This window comes from Sphaerodactylus townsendi, linkage group LG05, assembly GCF_021028975.2.
Source record: "Sphaerodactylus townsendi isolate TG3544 linkage group LG05, MPM_Stown_v2.3, whole genome shotgun sequence".
Classification (NCBI taxonomy): Eukaryota; Metazoa; Chordata; class Lepidosauria; order Squamata; family Sphaerodactylidae; genus Sphaerodactylus; species Sphaerodactylus townsendi.
This window is the reverse complement of record NC_059429.1, coordinates 99,703,916-99,725,972: the sequence shown is the minus strand read 5'-3', so window position 1 is coordinate 99,725,972 and position 22,057 is coordinate 99,703,916. Positions and strand designations below refer to the sequence as shown.

The 22,057-nt window shown below is 42.4% G+C and overlaps 1 protein-coding gene across 1 annotated transcript in view; it reads left to right on the top strand.

Moving 5' to 3' along the window:
• The window catches only part of LOC125433935 (fer-1-like protein 4), a 78,988-nt gene that overhangs the window by 52,240 nt on the left and 4,691 nt on the right, over positions 1–22,057 (top strand). Inside the window, 12 exon segments of the mRNA XM_048498882.1 lie at positions 628–676; positions 1,968–2,074; positions 4,185–4,316; positions 6,394–6,504; positions 8,643–8,770; positions 10,253–10,423; positions 10,814–10,968; positions 12,922–13,100; positions 14,993–15,078; positions 16,190–16,288; positions 17,279–17,520; positions 19,841–20,133. Of these exon segments, the coding sequence (XP_048354839.1) occupies positions 628–676; positions 1,968–2,074; positions 4,185–4,316; positions 6,394–6,504; positions 8,643–8,770; positions 10,253–10,423; positions 10,814–10,968; positions 12,922–13,100; positions 14,993–15,078; positions 16,190–16,288; positions 17,279–17,520; positions 19,841–20,133 (1,752 nt within the window).

Genomic DNA, 22,057 nt, shown 5'->3' with positions numbered 1-22,057 from the left:
CTGAGGTCATCCCAGTGGTAATCGGCACGCTGGGCACCATCCCAAAAACACTAGGGCAGCACTTGAAACATCTTCGAATTGACAAAATTAACATCTGTCAAATTCAGAAGGCAGCCCTGCTGGGATCCGCACAAATACTACGCCGATACATTACAATTTCCTAGGCCTCTGGGTGAGGTTCGAATTGTAATGAAGGCCAACAACCAGCTAAAGATCTGGCAGCTGTGAAATCTACAATAATGATAATAATAATGCTTATGTGTATTGATCTGTTTTGAATTATTGTATGTCGTGTAATAAGTTGTTCCTTATTTTTTATTTATTTTCATGTATGAATTAAAACAAAATTTTAAAAGAAAAGAAAAATAATGCTTGTTGAGCTTCTGAAAAGCTAGGCACCATGCAGACAATGTAAGACACTTACTATTCAAGGAGGATTAAAATCAAATATAGAAAACAAAAATAAGCTAGAAAATAATTAAATGTGCTATTATAACATATTTTGTTTCTAGAATCTGTGTCTTCTGTCAGTAGAATGTATTTGGTCCTGATAACAGAATGTTGCCAAGAACGTGAAATGACAGACAGGCCAAATATACTAACTTGAGTTTTGATGTCACTTTATAGTCCCCTAGTGATGAAGAGGATGGTGACAATGATGACCCCAATGATCCAGGTGAGTTTTTCTAACTGTAGACACTTGTCAAAAGAAGCTTTCAAATCCTCTCAGCTTTTAAAGAGGCCTTCTCCATCCTAGAGCTGTGTTTTACATTGGAAGCTGCAGAAAATCTCAGGCAGTTTTTGAAAAATCAAATTCCTTTGCAGGCAGGCCAATGGTGCCTTTGTAATAAGCTAGTTTGTACATGGACTGATTGAGCATATATGGCGGATACACTAGTCATAGGGTCAAGCACACAGTCTGGTAATGCCTGATTCTTTGCAGTGATAGTTCAGCCTCCCTCAACTGGCTCTCTCTTCAGAAACCTCTCAGGAATTCTGCCAGCCCAAACGAAACTGCTTCCTTCAAATGTCCTTGTGCTCTGCACCAACTCCAAAAGCCCTTTGCTCTCTGTGCAAGACTGGTTTTAGTAATACTACAGAGCTTATATCAGCGGCGAAGCTCCCAGGGGGCTGGGGTGCGCGCGACGCACCGGACACACAGATTTGGGTCATGTGCGGGGGCGCAAAATCCCCCCGGCCCCTCCCCCTTTCCCCTGCAGCCCCCTCGTGGCGCCCCCCCCACACTTACTTTAGAAAACCAAGCAGGCTGGAGAACAGGCCTTCCTGTTCTGGTGGGAACTACATTTCCCAGGGTCTCCTGGGAAATGTAGTTCCCACCAAAACAGGAAGGCCTGTTCTGCAGCCTGCTCGGTTTTCTAAAGTAAGTGTGGGGGGCCGCTGCGGGGGAGGGTGCCACAGGGGGGCCGGCGAGATTTCCCTCCCATAGTGGCGTCCCCCACACTTACTTTAGGAAACCAAGCAGGCTGCAGAACAGGAAGGCCTGTTCTCCAGCCTGCTTGGTTTTCTAAAGTAAGTGGGAGTGGGGGGGGCGCTGCCAGAGTGGGGGGACGCCGCCGGTGGGGGGGGGCGCTGCGGAGGGGGGGGGGCGAAAAAGCCAGAGTGCGCACCGGGCACACTCTAGCCCAGCTACACCTCTTGCTTATATTATATTTATATTAGTTTTAACTTCTTCTCTGTCTGCTTATGTTCCTTTTGTACATCGCCCTAAGCCTGGTGAAGGGTGGTATATAAATCCAATAATAAATAAATAAATAATAGGTGCCACTCCACAAAACTCCCTATCCCTTTCCTTCAGTTTATAGCCAACTGCCTTAAACAGATAGTATCATGAGTTACAGCCAGGTCTTGACTTTATTGATGGTTATTAAATGCCTGCAGCAAAAAGAGAATGATAGCTTTATTGAGTAAGATAGAATATCCCATTAATATCTCAATATTATATTTAGAAGGAGGGAATCTAAATGTTGCTTCTCTGGACGTGGATGCAGAAGAAGACGGGACAGTTGAAGTCGAGCCAGTTCGTCCCAAAAGGAAACTAATAGCCACATTAAAGGTAAGTCTAAACATGCGTAAATCCCAATGAGAGTAGCATATAGTGATTAAGCCTCCTGTCATGGAAGCTGGTTGGAGTAAGGGGGTCTGGCTGGAAAGACCCCCACTGAGCCATGCTCAGACTTATCAGAGGAGCATCCAGATGAGCTCCAGAGATAATTGATTTGTGCAAAAGCAACCCAATGGAGATTCAATAGCAGGATTGCAGCCCGAGTTCCATCTCTTGGACAAGACCATAGGTCCAGTGGATGTAATCCTTTGCAGGAATCTGGCCCCAGTTGTGCCTTGACAGGATGAGTCCCAGGTGCTGCCTCTAGTGAAGGTGGGACCTTTCGTCCTATTTAAACCCTGGGCTTGGTTCAAGCACTTGCTGAATCAACTACTTTGCAGAGCTTCAGTTCTTGGTTCCTAATTACTATACTGCAAACCCAGATTCCAGACCGCTCCTCCAGAAAAACCATTTTTCTTGTTGTGCTCAGAGTCAGAACACTGAATGGGGGCTGATCACTGGTGTAGCAGACTAATGCTTTCTGATGGGATTTAGCAAGTGCCTGTCACACAATCCAGTAATGAAGGAGTTAATTGTTACATGCTAATTAGTTAGTGAGGTCAGAAGTCAGTTACCAAGTAATTGATACCTATTGGTTGGATGGGCTGCATACAGGTCTGCACCTAGGCTTTAGATATATGTTCTTTGTTGCACTCTGCATGTGGTCAGTTCAGTCTGTCTGTTGCTCAGTAGCAGCTATGTAATAGTCTAAGCAGGAAGCTGGCTGTTGGTGCTAGCTAGTTAGAAAGATGTTTCTTGTTTTCTTCCAAGTTACCCTTTTCCCTGTTAATAAGTAAACTATATACATTTCAGTAAAGCAACTGTGTCTGCCTCATTATTGCATTAACTCTGCTAATTAAGTATTTGTCCACATGACACTTTCCCCCTCTACAAGCTCTCCTTGCACAAGAAGACTAGTGGGATGGCAACACTGGTGATTGAGTTAGTATTGGGTGTGCATGTGCTTAGTGAAAGAAAACAATAAGGAGACCTGGCCAAAGACTAAAACACTAAGCAATTGAAAAGGGATCAGACAGGGAAAAACAAGAGAAATTCCTGAATGTGGCTAAACTAAACTGAACTTATTTGCCCCTAGATCTGGGCCTTGAATTCAGGTGACAACAGCTCACTCTCTGAATGTGAGGACATGTGTTTCATTGTTGGCAGCCACTGTTACTGAGCTTCCTGACAAAATGTCCACTTGAGTTACCTGGGCAGAGTACTTTGTAGGTGTGGGTTATTGTCCCTCCCTTGTCAGTGATTGTATTGCCCCTTCTTCCCAAAGATGGCAGAACCAGTCCCACTACACGGAGTCATCTTGGGCTGGAGGACACGAAAGGTGTAATGAACTGTGTCCAGACAATCAGAATCTTCATTAAAATGAAAGATCTTTATTGAAGGCTTATAGTCCATTCAAAGGCTTGACAGCAATGACTACAAAGCAAAAATAAAGTAACCAAGAAACCTTCGGTCCATCCTCCATAAAAACTTTCACAGGCTAAGCAGACCAATCTGAGAAAAGTGCCAAGAACTAACAGATAAGACGAACAGCAAAACATCAGAGCAGGTGGCAATCTGTAACTGTAACTGACCAATATTCCAATCCCCTCTTCACAAAAGGATTAACTTTGATTTCCAAAAATCTTCACTAGCAACATGGCATATAGTCTGAGGTGCTTGCTCCCTGAACTCATCAAAAAATCATGACAAATCCATTGGATTCTTAGGGCCATGAGATTTATTACATTTCCAGTTTCAGCTCTGTTCCTTGCCATCCTTGGCTTTTCCCACGTACCTTCTGCATCTCCCAGCTCTGTCCTACATTCTAGTTTTTTAAATTAAAAAATACAAGTTATTTGGTTCTATAAATAATAGTATAGTGCTTCTTTTGTACTCTTCTATGCAAGTGTTAGATTTGATTTTTTAAAAGTAAAAAAAGCATTAACAAATCCGAATTGACAAATTACCATCCTGTCTGTCAGAATAACTTTTCTGTGGTGTTTGTTGATATTAGCAACTGTTTGGCAGGAGAGCTCTAAAATTAACATGCCTCTTATTTCAGATTTACAATGCAGAGCTGGAAAATGAATTTGACAATTTTGAAGACTGGCTGTATATTTTCCCACTGCATCGTGGGAAAGCAAATGAGGATGAAGATGGAAATGAGGAAGATAAGTTTGTGGGGAAATACAAGGCAAGTTCAGAATACACATAACGACACATTGTAACACTTTTTGTGGAGAAATATGAATAGTATACACACAAATATTCATTTATAGTCTCAAAATGGGAAATTTAATTTATCTAAATGGCAAATTTATTTCCAGGTCCCTTGGAGGTTCGCAAGTCAAGTTCTGAATGCACAGAATAGTTTTCTGTTGAGATATACATTCATATATTCACTGTTCCATGGGTAGCACAAGCCCTCCCACCATCCCAAGCATCCCCTCCTCTCCTCACCCCAAGCCTCACCCTCTAACCCTCCTCACATCCCAAGCCACACCTTCTAACCCTCCCCCACCCCAGGACTCCTAATTTCACCTTTCCACCACCCTAAGCCTCACCTTTCCATCCACCCCACCCCAATCCTCACCTTCCAACTGTCCCCCACCCCAAATCTCCCCATTCCACCCTCCACCCTCCTCTAAGCCTCACCTTGACACCCGCACCTTGACAACCACACCTCACCTTTCCACCCTTCTCCCACCCCAAACCACACCTTCCCATGCTCCCCCCACCCTAAGCCTCCCCATTCCACCCTCCCCAAATTCTCACCTTCCCACCTACCTCAAGCCAGACCTTTCCAACCTCTCCCACCCCCCTGTCACAGACCCAAGACCATGTAGGTCGCAAGTCTTGCTCTGGAGGCAGGTAAAGCACATTGCAGGGGGAAATGCCTCCTTTCCCCCCACCCTTTGCTAGGGCCCATTGCATCTCCCATGCAATGGGCTTTGCTGTTAGTATGTGTATATTAAATGTGCACTGCATCTCTGCATTGCTATTTATGACTATTTGGAGCATTGTTGTAGCCTACGGTATAGTTTGTAATTCTTTTAGGGTCTGATTTGACAGCACTATAACTATTTTTCTGCTTTATTAATCCTGTACTGGCATCATGACTCCCACATAATGCTAAATATTTCTGGAAAGTAAATATGATGTCATAGAACACCTTAGGGAGATAGGTTTCTTTGAGAAATAAAGCATTTTAATTTAATTTAAGGTGCTTACAGCACAGGCTTATGGTCTGTGTGTATTATTCCTGTTTTTTTTGCAGCCATAGAATCTTGAACTCTTCCAATGGTGTTTGTTCATCTAGTGATCCATATTGTAATTCCATTTGATATAAAACAGCATTGTATATAAACACTGTTGCTATCAAATTGTAGTGATTTGTGGCAACTCAACATCATTCACACAAAGATCTGCTCCTTAGAACAAAGACTGATATGTTGCTCAAAATAAAACAAGAGAACTTGTTTTTTGAAAGTTTTTCTCTCTCTTTGTGTACCATGTAGAATTCTAATTGTGGCTCTTTCCCTCACAAATCATTTTCAAAATCCCCCTTTACCATGATGTATGTCTGTACTCACCCTCTTGAAACAATTCCTGGTTGCCAGTCCTGCCTCCTTGGGAAGTGGGGAGGTGCCTCGTTCCTTGAAGATGTCAACAACGATCACCTGGTAGCCAATATCCCCTCTTTTCTAAATCCATGTCAGTCAAGATTCAGGTGGGGGATTGGGAAAGAGACAGCTTTGGTTGCCCTGATGGATGACCTCCTCAGGGAAAGGGACAGAGGTCAGTAGTCCCTGTTGGTACTTCTAGATCTTTCAGCATGTTTCAACCAAAGAATCGTTTCAAAAGACATTCATTTAAAACATGTTGAGGCTGTAAATAAAATGTTTTGGGGTAAAACAAGGCAGAACTCCATGGAGGAAATGTTTTATTTCATGTCTCAAAATATTTTTAAAGGTTTGTGTGGAAAGGGTCTGAGTGTTCATTGGCCTCCTGCTCCATAGATCTTGCTTGTGGTTTGTACATTTTCTGTGCAAAATGCATCAGGTTGGGCCCTGTCAGTTCTTCTGCAGGTGGATAAGGGAGCGCTCCTTTTGATAACTAAAAAGGCTATGCTTGGGATAGTGGGCTCCAGGGGGCAAAAGCCACATAGGATGGGGGCAGCAGAGTATAATAGAATTGTCTGAAATTTAGCCAATTAACTGGTAGAATCCAGAAAGGATGACAGAGATTCTTGTTTAATCTGTCTATTGCAGGGTTCATTCTACGTTTACCGGTCTGAAGAGGTAGGTGCAGAACACAAGATTTCCCAAGGCATCCCCAGAAACAGACCTATTAAGGTCCTTGTCCGAATTTACATAGTCAAAGTAAGTATTTCTTAGCAAGATATTAAATAGATTGTGAATTCAAATGGAGATTTTAATATTCTTTCCATTCAGGATGGAACTTAGGTTTACCTAGTAACTGTGTAAGACAGTGACTGTGTAAGTCAGTGAGTTGGAGGATGAGAAAGAGTCTTCTTCCTGTCTGAATCCCTAAATTGTGCCTTCAGATATTGTGATTTGAGGTTGAGTATCACAAATTATTTTAGAACGTCTATATGAGTTTTTAAAACTATGTCTTTATCCCTTTGGAATTCTAATAACAGTGTGTAAGGCTCAGGAACTGAGCAGGCATTGGATGGTCTAATCTTCCTATATTACCCCAGTCCAAATCACAGCAGTCTTCACAATTACATGTTTACAGGTTGGTGGAGATCTATGATCTTTGTCACAACTGATACAACCACAATTAGGAATGCAGAAGATTCTGAATTCTGTGGTTCCACCTCTTACTTTAGTATACATTGAGCCAGTGGTGGGATTCAGCAGGTTCACACCACTTTGGCACAACCGGTTGTTAAAATGGTGCTTGTAAACAACCAGTTGTTAATGTATTGTCGAAGGCTTTCACAGCAGGATTCAACTGGTTCTGGAGGGTTTTCCGGGCTATGCGGCCGTTTCACCTGCATCTGTGGCTGGCATCTTCAGAGGTGTATCACAGAGAAAAGTCTGTTTCTGTGATACCCCTCTGAAGATGCCAGCCACAGATGCAGGCGAAACGTTAGGAACAAAATCCACCAGACCACAGCCACACAGCCCAGAAAACCCTCCAGAACCAACCAGTTGTTAAATTATTTGAATCCCGCCACTTGAACTGCTAAATTATTTGAATCCCACCACTGCATTGAGCCCATGATTATAATAATTTTCCCTTACTTCACAACTGTACAGTGAAGATCCCCTAATTTCGGGGAAACAGGCTTTATTCAGGATCTGAGAATTTAACCTATTTGGGGATTGGGGAGGAATTTAGCTGGCTCAGGTTGAACTGGTGGAATTTTCTGAAGCTACTGGCTCTAAAGGGACCTTATTGTAGAACACTTTATAGCTGGTTCTTTGGAGAGGAAGCATAGACAATATCTAGATCAATAAATAAACATAATTTGTTCTGCTGCACTCTTTTAACGCTCTAGTCTGGCTAACTGAAATCATTTGCTGCATGTGCATGCACATGCCTCTAATTTGTGGATGACTCTGCACCATGCAGTGCCAATTTACTCATTTTGGTCCTTCTACCTTTATGGTTCTGTGTTTTGATTTTGCAATATGTAACCACGTGTCATGCCTGGGATTCTTCTGCAATAGTGACTGTTCATGACAAACCTGAAACCTCATGAAGCCTCCTGCAAAGCTGAGGAATGTTCCTGGCATGTGTGAGGCTGTTAGGTGGTTTTGTGCCCTCCCATGTGTAAAGAGTCAGTGAAAGAATGCCCAGTTTAGCATACACTGACTCTTTACTTAGTACCTCAACCAAAATTAGTTTCCACCCTTGTTGATATGAAAGATTCTTTGCCACTGGCCTTTTAAGGGACTTTACTGTTCTGTCTGAGAGATCTTTGATCAGCTGCTAGTGTTTGCAACTGAATGGCATCCCCCCTCCCCAATATTACCAAGTATCAACCATGCTCTGTGTCAACCAAAACCAGTGTTAAACTCTGCCATAGGTGCTGACTACAGCCTACAGGATCTTAGCATGAAATATATGTTTTTCTCCCCTCCCTTTTTAAACCTCTAGCCTGATGAAGAGCTTTGGAGTACTTAAAGCTTGCACATTTTGTTGCGTTATTTTGGTTGGTCTTAATAAAAGTTATCCTATGACTTTTATTTTTAGTTATGTTAAGCAATTTAATGTCTCTAGTGGATGTTTTTATATTTTGCATAGAAATGTCACAGATTTTTGCAGTTCACAGCCTTTTAATCCACTCTTTACCATAACTCCTTCTCTGCTGTGTATGTGATTCTGCGGAAAGAGGTTCATTTCATGCATCTTATTAAGTGGGCAGTAACCCATAGATACCTACGTTTCAGCAATTTTCAGGTCGTTAATGTGCCACAAGACTCCTCTTTGCTTTTGGTGCAACAATCTAACACAAGTGTGTATAATCCCATGTGTTATATTTTAGGCAACAAACCTGACACCAGCAGACCCCAATGGCAAGGCAGATCCTTACCTTGTGATTACAATTGGGCAACAACGGAAAGATACCAAAGAGAGATACATTCCAAAGCAACTCAATCCAGTCTTTGGAGAGTAAGGATATACTTGTTCTTGCAGACCATGTATAACCACTAAAAAACATATTTTGGAAGTGGGCCCCTTGTTGGAGATATAAGCAGAAGAGATTTGCATTATCTGTACACTTTGATACATATGCTTCTGCTCTTCAGGAACTGAATTGGGACAAAGAAGAACATAGAGATGCTGTACACAGGAAGGAGGGGCATGAACTGTGACAGACCGTGCTATCCTAAACAGAGATAATGTCCTACCTAAGTCCATTGGGTTTGCTGAGGACTGCACTGCTAGTGACTAAGCTTGAGCAATGTTGAAAAAATTTGGGAAAATTCGGATTCAGCTTGATTTGGCTATAAAATTATCAATATGGCTGAATTAGCCAAATCCCTGATTTGGTAAACTCAAATAATTCAAAAATTCGGGTTTGTTAGCATTTTTTGGCATTTTTAAGTGTTTTTTCGTTTGTGGCCTGAAGGGGGTGCATTTTAAAGCTAGCAGCGCCAACTTTCAGGTTGTCTTCAGGAGACTCTCCTAATGATTCCACTCAGGTTTTGTGAAGTTTGGTTCAGAGGGTCCAAAGTTATGAACCCTCAAAGGTAGTCCCCATCTCCTATTAGCTCTCATTGGAGCTAATGGGGCACATAATTTAAAGGGGTGGATTTAAAGAGACCCATGCCAAAATTTAGGCAAAGGTGGGGAGGTGGCAAGCAGGGGCACTGGGAGAGGAAGGTGGGGGCAAGCAGGGGAAGGGAAGGGAGGGGGATGGGGAGGGAAAGCAGCGTTGTTTTGTTTGCCTAAATTCGGCGTGGACTGGGGGGAAGATTTAAAGAGATCTCCCCCAATCCACATAAAATTTAGGCAAACTAGCAAAGCTGCCTTCAAGGTTTTTTAAAGGGAGCCCATGAGGCTCACAACCCGCCCCGCAATCTATTTGAATACCTGAATCGCTATTTGCATTCGGGCCTTCAAATGAATTCAGATAGGGATCGGATTTGGGCTGCTTGAATTTGGCCCGGATCCAAGCCGCATTACCGAATAGGACTCGATTCAGTTGTTTTGCCGATTCGGCCATGCCGAATCACCAAGCCTACTAGTGACCAATAGAGAGGAAGAGGAGCAAGATTTCAGTCCAGTAGCATCTTAAAGACCAAAAAGATTTCCAGAATATCAGCTTTAAAGAGTCAAAGGCTGGCTGAGGATGCTCTTAATGATGGCTGGATAGTATGACTGTGTAAATTGGGGGAGGAGGATGATTTAAAAAGAGCCGAGGGTGGGGGGGGTTGATCATGAGACAGGGAAGGAAACCTACTACAAAGAGTTCAAGATGAAGGATGTTGACAGGTTTTTACCAGCTCAGGTACTTTGACTTCTGTTGTGTGGTACAGGTATAAATACATGGAATGCTAAGAAAAGATAAGTAGTAAAATAGTTGATATGTTTCTGTACATACTGTTTCACCCTCTATTTTCATGCCCTCTTTTTTTCTTCAATATTCAGGGTGCTGGAGCTGACCATTTCTTTTCCTATGGAATCCGAGCTCAGTGTATCAATATTTGATCATGATTTGGTGGGATCTGATGACTTAATAGGAGAAACAAAGATTGACTTGGAGAACCGATTCTACAGTAAACACAGAGCCAACTGTGGAGTGGCCTCACAATTTGACACGTATGTACTACAAGAGGTGCTACCAAGCCAAGTATGAATTCTCTCATAATTTTTGTGAGTACTTTTGCCCTTGTCAGGAGCCAACAGGAGTAATCTTCCCAAAAGAACCTAGCATTCATTCCCCACAGTGGTGTAATGCCCACGGGCGCAACGCCCTGGGGCGTGCCCTGGTGCAGGGGCATTCTGGAAGCAAACGGCGCCGTAGCAGGGGTGCAAGGCACGTGCGTGCCCCGGCCGCAGTTCCCCCTTGCTTCGCCCCTGATTCCCCATTATAGGCAAAACTGCCCAGCTCAAAACTGCCCAGCTCTATAGAATACAGGCATTAAATGAAATCAGCTAATAAAATATCCAAGAGAATTCAAAATGTTTGACCCTGTTCATTCTTTGTAGAGAGGGCTACAATGAGTGGCGAGATGCTTTCAAGCCCACACAAATCCTGGATAGTTTGTGCAAGAAGAGTGCGCTCCCCTTGGCTGAGTACAGAAAGGAGGAAGTAAAAGTGAACAATAAGATTTTTAAGATCCCACCAGAAGCTTTCCCTGAAGGTATTGTATTGATCCTCTTTTTTGAAAGACTATCATATTGCATTTGCATTAATGGAGTTTCTGAGACTCCTTCCTTCTGATTCTGTGGCCCTGGGACCAATTATGCACAATATGATGGTAGGGATGAATGTCCATTGCAGTGAGATTTCTTGTACAGTCCTATTTCTTCAAGCACTGCTTTCATTTTTCATCCTCTCCACAGCAAGCGAGACCACTTCTAGCAGGATTTTAACTTTTCTTCACCGCCAAAGCAGGCAAATTTGCCTGATTCCCCACAAGAAATAAAAAAATTTCTTCCATGAAGGAATTCACTCCCATCCATACTGCATGCGATGCTGAGAGAAGCCTGACTAGATTCGGGCTCGTTCCGCATGGGCCAAAAACAGCGGTGTGAAAGTGGTGTGAAAATGGTGTAAAAGGGTTTAAAGCAGTGTAAAAGGGTTTATACCATTTTCACACCACTGTTTTTGGCCCATGCAGAATCAGCCCTAGTATTTAAAAAATGATAATAAAAGCCATGCAGGGATTCAGTTCAGATTGGGAGGCACATAAGAATGATAAGATGAGGTTTAAGTCTTTACCACATATGGCTTGGTACTTGTAACCAATATGCCCTGCTTTTTACTGTAAGTGCTCAAAGGAAAAAGATGAATAAGGGGAGGTAGCAGTTAAAGCATTTATTCCACCCACCTACCACATGACCCTGATTGTATCAGGCTCCTCACATGAAGACTTTTAAAAACATGCTGGAATTGTTCACTCTCAGATTTCCCTGTGTTTTAGAGGACAATTCATGTGGATCTCAATTATTTCTTGATAGCTTGCTAGAATATTCCAGAAATATTTTCTTAAGGATGATCTTGAAATTAGAAGTCTCTACATTTTTAACAGCCCATTCCTGATGTTTGCTTTCTTCACATTGGAAAGATCAGCTGAATCTGGATGATCGACTTCTTATTATCAAAATTCAGTCCATCCAGTTTTAGTCTTCTGGGTTATCAAGCAAGCTAGGTGACAATTTTGAGTTGCAGGGCAGCCTCAGAGAAGGTAGTATGGATTTCAGCGTTTGTATATCTGCTCTGCTCTCTCTCTCTCTATTTTTACATGTATTGGGCAGAGCTTTGTTTCAAGTGCTGAACTGAGATTTTAGACTCAGGATTCTGGCATATCACAATGTGCTTTTGAAAATTCCTGTTAGGTCTCAGACCTTTAGCCAATAAACAGACTCTGGATTCTTGATCAGTAGCATTTATTGAAAGGCAACAAAGCACCAGCTTGAGAAAACCAACTTTGGCTTTCCTGGAGCCCTTTATCCCCAACCAGTCCCTACCTCCTGTTTTCCCAGAGAAAGTGTGAAGAATTGTTTGGAGGCTTAGGTGCCCCTGGGTCAGGGTTAGACAAAGCCACCTGGCTCACCTCCCCCCTCAGGGCAACAAGCAAATTCTGTTTCTCTGAGGAATGAATCGCCAGGGTCACTAGCCTAGTTATCTAAAATCTGTGTTAAACCCATAAAGATCAGAAGAGAGAGAAAGGCCTTCCCATATCAATCAGGTTACATAGGAATGCCCTTAGTTTTAAAACCTCTTTCCCAGATAGCATGGGAGGGTATTCTTCAATAAACATAACTCACTGCATGATTCTTTGGATTCTGACCAGGGTTCCTAATTCCCAAGTTTTCTTCTGGGTACCATTTTCTTGAGAGTTAATCTCAAGTCTGCATGAGTTGTTTCTGCACAGTCCAAATATCCCAGTTTGGATATTTGGACTGTGCAGAAATTTCAATGGAGAACACAGTCAAGTGAACTAATGAAGTTAAAGGTACTGACTTCCAATGGTAACCATTTTAATCTTTCATGACTTGCAGACATTGATGTAATGCTGTTCATTGGTTAACAATAAACTTATTCTGAGCTTTTTACTTTATTATGGCCTCCTGACTGTCTTATATTCTAGAGGTTTTTGTGAAAGACCAGAAAGAAAATGAAGATGAGACATGGTCAGCTTATGATGAGCACAAGGCTTTGTATGTTCTTCAGCACTGGGATGAAATGCCAGAATATGGGCATGAATTAGTACCAGAACATGTAGAAGTTCGATCTCTTTACAGTCCAGACAGCCCTGGCCTCCAGCAGGTAACGTTAAAATATTGGTTTAATTATTGTCTACCCCAATTGTATTTTCCCTGTTTGAGCTGTTCAAATGCTAAAATAGCCTAGCGCAATATGCAAGAACAATTGCTTAGCACAACGACATTAGCCTGAGTTGATGCTGACCATCCCTTCCCCCCAGTGTAGTAGAGAATCCTATTAATTGCACCGTGTGAAAGAGGCAATGTCATAGTGCAGTGTGTTCCTTTTGCAAAACAAAGCATGCTGCTATGTCAGTGTCAGGTGCTGTATTTTCTACCACAGCTAGACACATCTACAGGTCTCTTAAACACAGTGTTTCATAACTGCTGCACTCCATATTCTGCCACGCGGTGCCTTGGAACTGTCAACCCTTTCCACTTCTCTGTGCCTCCTGTGTTGATGTTTCAAGCTCCACATTTTAAGGTTTTAAAAATCATCTAGCCACTATTATGCCTTAGAGACTTCTAGATTAGCATACTGTTGCTCCCCATTAAGATTGTTCAGAAGTGGCAGCTGGGCAGATATGAATTGGTAGATTCTCACAATGTTAGTACTGATACACCTATGGGGCATATTACTGGGCCCAAACAAGGTGCTGGTTATATAGACTTAATTGTCTGCATCCTGCATGCATCAGGAAGTGCCTTGAGTGCCTTCTTTCCAGAGGGTGGATTGAATCTCATTACCATAAGGCAAGGGACCCCAATGTTGTGTGTGCTGTGGTGCCCTGCCTTCCCTGGTGCCTGTCAAGTGTTTTCAGAAAGTGGGCAGGGGCAGGTGGGGCTTTTGCCCAGCAAGTCTTTTGATTGGCTACTGGAGATTTGATTGACTGCACATTTTTAAAATAAATGTTGCAGCTGCCATTACAGTGCAAGGATCTTCACTGTGTGACTGAAAATAGGCCATTTTGTTGCTTACGTCACCTCTTGTGGCAGCCATTTTGAGACAGCGATTTTGTAGTTGTGCACTCTTCGCTATGTCAAAATTCCTAAAGTGCCTGAGGGCTCAAAAAGATTTGGGAAATCCTGCCTTAAGGATTTATGAATCTTACCTAAAAATGGATTCTTAGTTTCTGCTGTAGGTAGCAAAGTATCAGGGGGATTGTATCTAGATTGTTGAACTGCATTGCTAACTCAATGTAATTGCTACAAGATGTATGTAACCAACTTGCTATATGTTACCACTGCCATTCTGGGGCATTCTTTCATTGATCTTTATTTTGTGGCTTCACACACTGAGTAGATAACTAGGCTTTCCCTTGACACTTTGGTCTCATGAGAACCGGGATTGTTTCCATTATCTTGTGGGGGCAGGATGCCTGGTGGCTCTTTATCTCTATCTGTCACCGACCTTGCGGTGCCTCACCTCCAAACTAACTCGATCTCACATTTCTTGGGAAAATGGGAGGGAGGACTAACATCGGAATAAAGAGGATAGCAAAAGCCAGGTTCGTCAGAACTGGCTTTGTCAAGCTGGGTGCTTCGATGCTTATCAATAAACGCTACTGATCAACACTACAGAAACTGTTTATTGCTTCAAGGAACAATAAATTTGCTACATGAATTTCAGTGTCAAAATGGGGAGAAATAGTGCAAATAAATATTTATGAAAGGGTCCTGGTGCCTTTTGAATTATATGCAGACAGACAGAAATTTTTGGATTCTCATTATGAAAGAGTGTGCTTGATTCAACATTACAAAGATTCACATCTTAATCACGTGATCTTCTCCTTGTATAAGAACTACTCCTCTGAGGTTTGAATCCAAATGTATTGTTTCATTAAAACTGGTTTTTGATTCCCCCACTTTGTTGCGTTTATCTGTTGGGGCCACCCTACTAGCTGTATCCAGCCTCTGGTTTATTTTAGCAATACTTTATTTCCTTTCACTTCCCAGGGCTCTTTGCACATGTGGATTGACATGTTTCCAAATGATGTCCCTGCCCCACCTCCTGTCAACATCAAACCACGTCTGCCAGTCAGGTAAAAGCTTCTGTGAACAGGAATGGGGGACAATTTCTGAACTGTTAGTTTTGCTTATAGACTATTTCATTTATATATCGTGCACTGGGGATACAAAGGAGCTTACACTATGCTCTTTTTCTCTGTTTTATCCTCATAGCAACCTTGTGAGGTAGATTAGGCTGAGAGAGTTTGAGTAGCCCCAGGTAAACCAGTGAGCTTCCATGGCATGAGTAGCGATTTGGACACAGGTCTCCCACATACTAGTCACCTATACTTTAACTACTACAATATACTGTCTCTTTGCAAGTGTTGCAGGAAGGCATTTGTAACATGCTTTGCTTATCTCCTATATCATGTGGGAATTGCTGTATATATAGTAGAGCAGGGATCCCCACCTTTCTGAGCCTGTGGGCACCTTTGCAATTCTGACACAGCATTGTGGGCACAGAAACAAAATGACTGCCATAGGAGGCAGAGCCATCCACAAACAGATTGCCACAGCTTGTCTCCAGTAACGCAGTACGGAGTCTTGTGCTGTAGTGGTAGCTGCTGCCAAAACATTTTTTTTAAATGTGCACAGCCAATCAAATCTTCAGTAGTCAATCAGAAGTCTACCTGACCCCACCCACTTCCTAGAAACACTTGGTAGCACTGTGGTACAGACAGGCACCACACTGGGGATTTCTTTAGTAGAGTAACATTTCATCTTAAGGAAGGTGCAGTTTTTTTCTATTTACTTGACATGCAAAAAAAATATTTTGTTGGGAACCCATTGATATTGTTGCTCTGTTTCATTTTCTGTTGCTCAAATGAGAAATTTGCTATTGTGGTTTTTCTTTCTTTGTTTTGATCTTGTTTTGGGCAGATTTGCATGTTACAAACTCATGTCCAACAAAACAATTATGAAAAATTAAGTTAAAAAACAACAAAATAAGGATATTTAATTGTAGTTTGTGCACATGGATTCCTTTGTTCTTTCCTGTTTTGATTTGCATGGCAGGTGAATCCCATAGCCCATGGCCTCCTGGTTTCTTGAGATTGCCCCTTGATTGTTAAAGTTTTGTACAAGGTTTACAAACAAGATACTGTGTTTTAATCTAGCTCTTATCTATTTCCATTTTAATTCTAGTTATGAGCTACGTGTCATTATCTGGAATACAGATGATGTGGTGCTTGATGATGTCAATCCAATAACAGGAGAAACCTCCAGTGACATCTACGTGAAAAGGTACCCTCAGTAGATAGGCAGGAATGGAATCCCTTCCAAACGAGCACTGGTTGTGCTCTACAATATAAGAATTGCCCTAATGGGTTAGACCTATGGTTACCAACCTCCAGGAGGAGCCTAGATATCTTCTGGAATTACAACTGACCTCCAGACAACAGAGCCCAGCTCCCCTGGAGGAAGTGGCAGCTTCAGAGGGTAGACTTTATGGAACTTCCCTCCCCTCCCCAAAATCTGTCCATCTTAGGCACTGCCCCTAAACCTCCAGGAATTTGCTAGTCTGGTGCTGGCAACCATGCAGTCAGCTGTTCTGATGGTTGTCAGCCAACTGCCTCTGCAAAGTCCACAAGCAGGGCATGAAGGCACACCCACACTTGACTGCCCACTCTCCTTTTCTTCACATTGCTGCCTCCTCCCACTGTTCCCCTCTCACTCGCTTGCCAAGACAGATGCACGCACACAATGTACAGGCTTTGGGTGGGGGGAGGGCTGGGCTGTTGCTGGACCAAGCGGTGGGGGGAGGGCTGGGCTGTTGCTGGGCCAAGCTGCCCTCACTTCCCTGTCAGGCCCTGCTTGCTCCTGGAAGGAAGGGTGGGGGGACAGGCCAAAAGTGCCCCCACTTGACATTTGAAAGTGGCACCTGTGTTGTCTGACCCCTCTGACCCCCACCCCCCACCCCCGATACACTGTTGGCCACAGTAGAGGAAAAGACAAGTATCCCTGTTGTGCCCATCTCTTTTTTCTACAGGACTTGTTCAATCCAGGAAATAGCTGGTATTGAGGGGGTTCCATTTTTCATTGAGGAAATAGCAAGTGGCACAGAGTTAAATCCAGTGACCCTAATTCAGATCGCACACACCATGCTGTTTTTCAAAGCCAAATTACATGTCTGGAGTACTAGTCACAGAACGCCAGTGTCACATATAGTTTGACATTCAGGCTTCATTATCTTCAGCCATGTGTTCAAAATAATGATAGATGATTCTTGTGCAGTTGGATCAAAGGGCTGCAGAAGGACAAGCAAGAAACAGATGTTCACTTTAACTCTCTGACTGGAGAAGGCAACTTCAACTGGAGGTTTGTGTTCCGCTTTGATTACCTGCCGACCGAGAAAGAGATAACTTACAAGAAGAAGGACTCCATCTTCTCTCTAGAGGAATCTGAATTCCGGGAGCCAGCAGTCCTGGTCCTTCAGGTCTGGGACTATGACAGGATTTCGGCAAATGACTTTTTAGGTATTTTTTAATGTTCATTGTATTTCTTTAATTGTGTTTTATGGCCTACTACATTTATGGTCTTTGTTGCGAGCTGCCTTGCTAACCATGTAGGGTTGTCAGCTCTGGGTTGGAAAAGATTTCGGGGTGGAGCCAGTTGAGGGAGGGGTTTGGGGAGAGGAGGGACCTCAAGGTAATATAATGTCATAAAGTCAATGGTGGGATTCAGCTGGTTCACACTAGTTCGGTAGAACTGGTACCTGATTTTTTGTTGAGTTCAGAGAACCGGTTGTTAAAAGCAGCTTTCAGACCCCGGAGCAGCAGGCGCCTTGCCACCCAGCTGCTCTGAGATGCTAAAAGTCCCATTGCACCCTTTCCCAGGGGAGGAGGGGGCTTTCAGAGCAGCGGCAGCAAGGCCCCGTTGCCTCCCCTCCACCCCCACAATAAGTTCCTCTGCAGCAGGTAAGTGGATGGTGGTGGGCAGCATGGCGGTGTGGCGGCAGGGGGCCCTGCGGCGGCGGCGGGGGACTGGTTGTTAAATTATTAGAATCCCACCACTGCATAAAGTCCATCCTCCAAAGCAGCTATTTTTCCCAGGCGATCTAATCTATGTAGTCTAGAGATCTTCTTCAGGCCCCAGACTGGAGATTGACAATGCTAGGTAGGTAAGAAAACAGTCATAAAACTGTATGACTGAATAAACATAGGAAGAAACTGAAAAGCTTCCCAGGAAATCTGCCTGGACAGGTTTTCTATTACTTCCTTCTCTGTTCTCCCCCTGTGCGAGCGAGCGAGTGTGAGCGTGAGTGCACACACACACACAAACACTTGAATTCAACCTCCTTCAGACTTTTAGCATTGAATTCTGATTCACCAGTTAGCCAATCTATTTCTGTATTCTCTGTTTTGACTGGCAGTGCCTCTCCAAGGTCTGAGATGCAGAAATATCTTTCCCAGCACCTGGTGCCTGAAATAATTTATCAGATGATGCCAGTGATTGAGCTTGCAACCTTCTGAGCTCTCCCACTGAGCTATGTCCATTCCTCTCAATGTAGAAGTGGTTGACAACAGAAAAGGAAAGGTTTATAGTTAGCAATCCTATTTCTGCTTCAATATGCATATCCCAGAATTCCAGTACATGAGACTGGTTGATACATCTTCCTCCAATCACTTTTTTCCTGCACCCTCAATTGTATGATATGCACAGCCAAGACAAATCTAGCTAATTTATGTCTAAAAATTGGCTGTTGTGGGTTTTTGGGCTGCGTGGCCATGGTTTTTGCTCTTAATGTTTCACTTGCATCTATGGCTGATATCTTCAGAGACATGTCATGGTAAGATGTGTTTCTCTCAATGGTGCAGTGTGGAGTGATTGTATTGTAGGTTATATGTTTTGTCCACCTCACAGATGGAGGGGTGAGGCACATTTTCATGTCTAAATTATCCTTACATTCTGAGAATAGATATTAAAGGAATTCTGAGAGGCAGGAATTATACAAGCAAATACAATAATACTGCTTACTTAAAGGATTATTTTGTGTTGTTTTGAAATATTTGTATGCTGCATTTAGTATAAAAAGGGAAACTAACATGCATCTCTAACTAAAAGTTGCAGAAACATTGCAGAGTCCAAAACTTTCTTGGTTTGGGAAGTTAAGTTATGCTGATTTGGAACAGGGTTATGGTTTGCACATATAGGTTTGAGTAATATATGCAGGACAGAATTAGGGAGTGTCTTGTAATTTCTTTCTAGCGCTCTGTTGTGGCTGTGAACACAGACCCCATTCATAGGTAGAATTTATCTATTCCAGGTTGATAAACACCAGATGTTTGCTACATGTACTTTCAATATCAGCATTTTTCAGCTACTAACCCTGGCCTTACAATCTAAAGTAGACATTGCTATCTGTTTTGTCCAAAACAGACAGTACCATTTGTCCCACACTCTCACAAACAGCAGAGATTATGGGATCTGCCACGTAGCATGTGTGAGAGAGGGGAAAAGGCATCTGTAACAGAAGCTTTGCCTCAAAGAGAATCTTCCTTCAGCGCAGGGCAGACCACCAGTTATAATCGACCATTGTGTGAAAGCTTGTGGTTGGTTTTGATGGCCTTGGTATGATGGTGGTGGTTGGAGGGCAGGTACTGTGTTGCAAGGATTGGGGTCTCGATTAGGCGGCATTATAATCCATGCTAACTGATTTCTACAATTCTATAAATTGCTTCATATCTTGTGGAAAAATATGTATATATATGAAAAAGCCAGTTCCACCCTTTGGGCAATAGTCCTGTGCAAGTGATCAGTATCTGAGACTCTTCCTGTTTTGTTTTATTTTTTAAGGAGCAATTGAATTAAAACTAAATGATATGGTGAGAGCTGCCAAGAGTTCAGAGCAGTGCACCATCAAGATGGCCAAAGAGAAAGCCATGCCTCGCTTCTCCATCTTCCGAAATAAGCGAATGAGAGGCTGGTGGCCCTTCATCAAACTAAAAGGTCTGGAAGATATTGAGCGGGAAGAGAGAGAAGCGAAACAGAAGAAGAAAAAGAAGAAAAAGAAGAATAAGTGGAGGAGATCAGTAAACCCAGAAGATGTTGAGTTTGCAGACCCTAGTGGAAACATCTTCATACTAACAGTAAGAAGAAAGGGAGCTACAGAAAAGAGATATCTAAAGCATCCAGCATGTATGCATACATATGAACATGCATGCTCAAACAGAGAGGTCTTATTCTGTGGCTTCCCATTCTCTCAGGGGCAAACAACAAATGACTGGCGAGTTCTGTGATTAGAATCTCTCACATTTGGAATTCTATAGTTTCTACCATTTGCCACAGAGGGCTTCTTTTTTAAATTTATAGACACTCTTTTTACCATTTTAAACTCTGGATTTTTTTTAAAGATTTCACATTTTTCTGAAAACCTGGAGTGTTGTTCCTATTTGTAGAAAAAAAATCAGATTTTTCTGCAAATTTGGGGAGTTCCAGGAAAACCTATTTAGCCTCCTTGTGGCCCCAATCTGCAGATTTAGATATTCACAAATAGAATAGAATAGAATAGAATCTTTATTGGCCAAGTGTGATTGGACACACAAGGAATTTGTCTCCGGTGCATATGCTCTCAGTGTACATAAAAGAAAAATACATTTGTCAAGAATCATAAGGTACAACACTTAATGATTGTCATATAGGTCTAGTAAGCATCAGGAAACAATCAATAGTAATGAAAACATAAAATGTAAAATCATGAAATAAAATGAATGAAATGTCAGCACAGGCTATAGTCATACAGTCATAAGTGGGAGGAGATAGATAATAGGAATAATGAAAAAAGTAGTGCAGTAATTATATAATAAATATATAATAAATAGTTTGACATTATCGAGGGAATTATTTGTTTAGCAGAGTGATGGCATCTCGAAAAACTGTTCTATGTCTAGTTGTCTTGGTGTGCAGTGCTCTGTAGCTTAATGCTTTAGAGGGTAAGAGTTGAAACAGTTTAGGTCCAGGGATGCGAGGGGTCAGTAAATATTTTCACAGCCCTTTTTTTGACCCGCAACATATACAGGTCCTCAATGGAAGGCAGGTTAGCAGCAATTGTTTTTTCTGCAGTTCTGATTATTCTCTGAAGTCTGTGTCGATCTTGTTGGGTTGCAGAACCAAACCACACAGTTATAGAGGTGCAGATGACAGACTCAATGATTCCTCTGTAGAACTGTATCAGCAGCTCCTTGGGCAGTTTGAGCTTCCTGAGTTGGCGCAGAAAGAACATTCTTTGTTGTGCTTTTTTGAGGACCTTTTTTGTGTTATGTGTCCTTTTTAGGGCATGAGATATGATGGAGCCTAGAAATTTAAAGGTCTCTACTGTTGATACTGTGTTGTCTAATATTGTGAGAGGAGGTAGGATGGGAGGGTTTCTCCTGAAATCTACCACCATTTCTACGGTTTTAAGTGTGTTCAGTTCTAGATTGTTCCAGTGGCACCACGAGGCTAGTTGTTCAACCTCCCGTCTGTATGCGGTTTCATCGTTGTCTCGAATGAGACCAATCACTGTTGTATCATCTGCAAATTTCTGTATTTTAACAGATGGATCGTTTGAGATGCAGTCATTGGTATACAGAGAGAAGAGAAGTGGTGAAAGTACACAGCCTTGGGGGGCCCCTGTGCTCATTTTACAGGTGTCTGATGTAATTTTTCCTAGCTTCACCTGCTGTTTCCTATCTGTTCCTATCTGTTATCTCCTTGTGGCCCCAATCTGCAGATTTAGATATTCACAAATGTGGGCCATGCATTACTATTTGATGTATAGATTGCTGGGGGAGAGAGTGAATTTTTTTTTTTTTGCCATGCCTCTTGCATAATTTAAATAGCTCATCTGAAGCTGCGTTTTGTTACATGGGAAAAAAGAGACGAGTACTCACTGCCAGCTATATAAGGTTTCTAATAACCCTTTTCAAGAAAAAACAGAAGATTTTAACTATGGAACTGTCAAATTGCAAACAGTTTGGCCTTTTGAATTACCTAAAAGGATATTTTTTCTCTCTTACTATCTCCCCAAATTCT